Source organism: Hipposideros armiger, unplaced genomic scaffold (genome assembly GCF_001890085.2).
Source record: "Hipposideros armiger isolate ML-2016 unplaced genomic scaffold, ASM189008v1 scaffold_205, whole genome shotgun sequence".
Taxonomy (NCBI): domain Eukaryota; kingdom Metazoa; phylum Chordata; class Mammalia; order Chiroptera; family Hipposideridae; genus Hipposideros; species Hipposideros armiger.
In genome coordinates, this window is record NW_017731555.1 from 1137644 (window position 1) to 1140795 (window position 3152).

A 3152-nucleotide genomic window follows, 5' to 3' on the forward strand; every position below is an offset into this window, starting at 1 on the left:
CAGATCCACATCTGCCAAACCTTTCTCACCCCCAAGTGGCCCAGGGAGGTTCCCTGTGCCTTCTGCGGGCCACAGAAGCGGACCCCCAGAGCCTCAGAGGAACCGACTGCCTCCCCCGAGGCCCGACGTGGGCTCAAAGCCTGATAGCATCCCCCCACCAGTACCTAATACGCCAAGACCCATTCAATCAAGTCTGCACAACCGCGGGTCCCCTCCCGTGCCTGGGGCCACCAGGCAGCCCAGCCCTGGGCCGACTCCTCCCCCTTTCCCCGGAAACAGAGGTGCTGCTTTTGGAGGAGGCTCCGTCCGTCAGACCCCCTCAGGCTCCTCCTCACCCTTCTCCAACAGGCCTCCCCTGCCCCCTACCCCGAGCAGGGCCTTGGATGACAAACCCCCTCCGCCGCCTCCTCCGGTGGGCAACAGGCCCAGCATCCACAGAGAAGCGGTCCCACCTCCGCCCCCTCAGAACAGCAAGCCCCCGGTGCCTTCCACTCCGCGGCCTTCCTCTTCGTCACAGGCCCCACCTCCGCCACCGCCACCCAGCAGGCCCGGCCCGCCCCACCTGCCTCCGGGTTCCAGCGGCAGTGACGAAACCCCAAGGCTCCCCCAGCGGAATCTGTCCCTCACGTCGTCTGCACCGCCCTTACCTTCACCTGGACGTTCTGGCCCGCTTCCTCCCCCGCCCAATGAGAGACCCCCTCCTCCAGTGAGGGACCCACCAGGCAGATCAGGTATGGCAAGATATGCGGTGAATCGTCTCCCCGAAACCCAGCCTGCCCAAATGTCACTAATGATCATATGTATACATGAATGGAGTCCAACAAGAAGCTTAAGTGAACCCTCAGACTGGCTTCATCTGTGAGGTGACACTTAACACTGTGTGATTTCATCGAGACCTCATGTAAACAAACCTCTGAGGAAAGAAAGTGGCGCTCATATTTCTCTTTTAGAGATGAGACAAAGTAACCAATCAAGTTCATTGATCACAAGCTAGTTAATAGAGGTTAGAACTTTCATCTTCCATCTCCCCCTTCTACCTCCTTGCCCCCCTAAAGTGTTTTCAGCTGTCTTCATTGGGGAATTAAATTCACATCTCCTTCAGGAGAGCCCCGTTATCCCAACAAGAAAGGCAGCTATTTAAGAGCTAATGAACTTCTGTACTTCTCTCTCCATCTGTCAAGCTTTTCCCTGCTCATTAAAGACAAATGTTAAGAGTCTATTTTGCTGTTTGTTAATATCCATGACACATAGATCCCTTGGAAAATCAGATAAAGGTATAGGTCCTCACTTCAAAAAAAGGATCAACTCAAAATTTGCATGCATTTCATGGATTGAAGGACCCACTGAAACCCATCTCTGCCCCCGGCCCAGGGCTGAAAAACCTGAATCTAAGGGAAGGACTTTCAGAGTATGAAATGAAATGTAAGGATCCCCCAGAGTTTGGACTCTCTCTACTAAGTTATAATAGGTGGTTTTTTGTTTGTTTTACATTGGTTATTGATGGATTTAAAAAGCAGGGGAAGTATCTGCTTTTTAAATTTAACCTTATCATACATACAAGATGTTTGGAAGTGGGGCATTTTTTTTCTATGAGAAGTTAACTGACCTTTGCCCCTGTGACCTCAGGAACCTAATAAACACTATTCTTTAAACCAGTAGTCCTCAAACTTGGCCACATACTGGAATCACCTGGGAGTTTTAAAAACCTCGATGCCTGGGCCCTTTCACCAGGGATTTTGGTTTTGTTGGTGTAGGTTGCTGACGGGGCATCAGCATATTTGTTTGAATTATAATATTCCGGTGATTGTAATGTGTAGCAACCACTCCTTCAAACCGCTCTGCCATAGAGAGTGGGCTACAAGTATAAAAAGTTACTAGTCCATTCAATCCAATCCCTAGACATTGTGGCATCTCATTAAGTGTTCTTCAGTGAACAAACAAGAATAGGTAGTCAGATTAATGAAATGCAATGTTTCTTTTTATCCAAAAGCTATGGATTTCCCCCCAAAGTGGTGGAGGAGCTGTTTGCGTGGCTCTACCAAATGGATGAATCAACAGATTACGAGTAAAGCTTCCCCAAAATAGGATAGGCAGTGATACATAACTATAACATTTATCATTCCTTTCGAATACATGTCATACCTTTTTATTATAGAAAATACAGAAAAGTGTGAAGAAATTAAAAATTATCTATAATCCTACCACCACCACCACCCACAAATAATCATTGATAACATTTTTATATGTCTTTTCAGCCTTTTAAATATATATATATATATATATATATACACATTTACAAAATTAGTATCACATTACATATATTTTTTGGTGATTTGCTTTTTATTTAATATCTCATTAACACTTTCTGGTATACAACCTATCTTTTAATGGCTGCATAATATTAAATCCTACAAAAGTACCTTGATTATGTAATCCCTCACTTGGTCACACAGGCCATCTCCAGATTTTTGCTGTTGCAGATAATGCAGGAATACATCCTTGTAGCTAAATATTTGTGTACATCTCTGTATTTCCTTTGGATGAATTCCTAGAAATGGGATCTCTAGGTCAATGGGTGTGCATAGTAAACTATGGATTTCATAGGTACTGCCAAATTGGCCTCTAGAAAATTCCTACCAATTTAGATTCTCACAAGGAATATGACAGATCATCAAGGACCTATTTTGAGAGGTGGCTTGGCTTCATTGGCTTTCGAATTTAACAGATTTGTAGTCAAATCCTGGTTCTTCCTCTCATTAGCCTCCTGACTTGGGCTTTTTAACTTCCAACACTTTTGAGGCCTCATCTACTGTCCCTACACCTCTCAGGGCTGTTGTGAGAATCAAATGAGATAAGTGTGTATAGTGGTTTATCTTATTTCCCAACATAAATGGTCATTTTTATTTCTATGCTGCCAATGGAAAATAGAAATCTGTTTTCTTTTCTATCATGCTTGCCCAGGTTTGGAGCAGGAGGCCGGAAGTTTAGAGAAGTAGGAACATTAACATTTACTTTTTTAAAAGAGAGAGAGAGAGAGAGAGAGAGAGAGAGAGGTAAAGTCAATCCAGTTATGTAGTATGAGGTCCCATAATACTGGAAGTCTAGTTTGCATTGAGTGACACTTATGTGGCAGTAGTACCAGTGAAGTTAAG

At 44.7% G+C, this 3152-nt stretch overlaps 1 protein-coding gene across 1 annotated transcript in view; it reads left to right on the forward strand.

Annotated features, from left to right (window-relative positions):
- Window positions 1–3152, forward strand: part of WIPF1 (WAS/WASL interacting protein family member 1) — a 98892-nt gene that overhangs the window by 90305 nt on the left and 5435 nt on the right. Inside the window, exon 5 of the mRNA XM_019653700.1 lies at window positions 10–731. Coding sequence (XP_019509245.1) covers window positions 10–731 — 722 coding nt within the window. The remainder of the gene's footprint in view (window positions 1–9; window positions 732–3152) is intronic.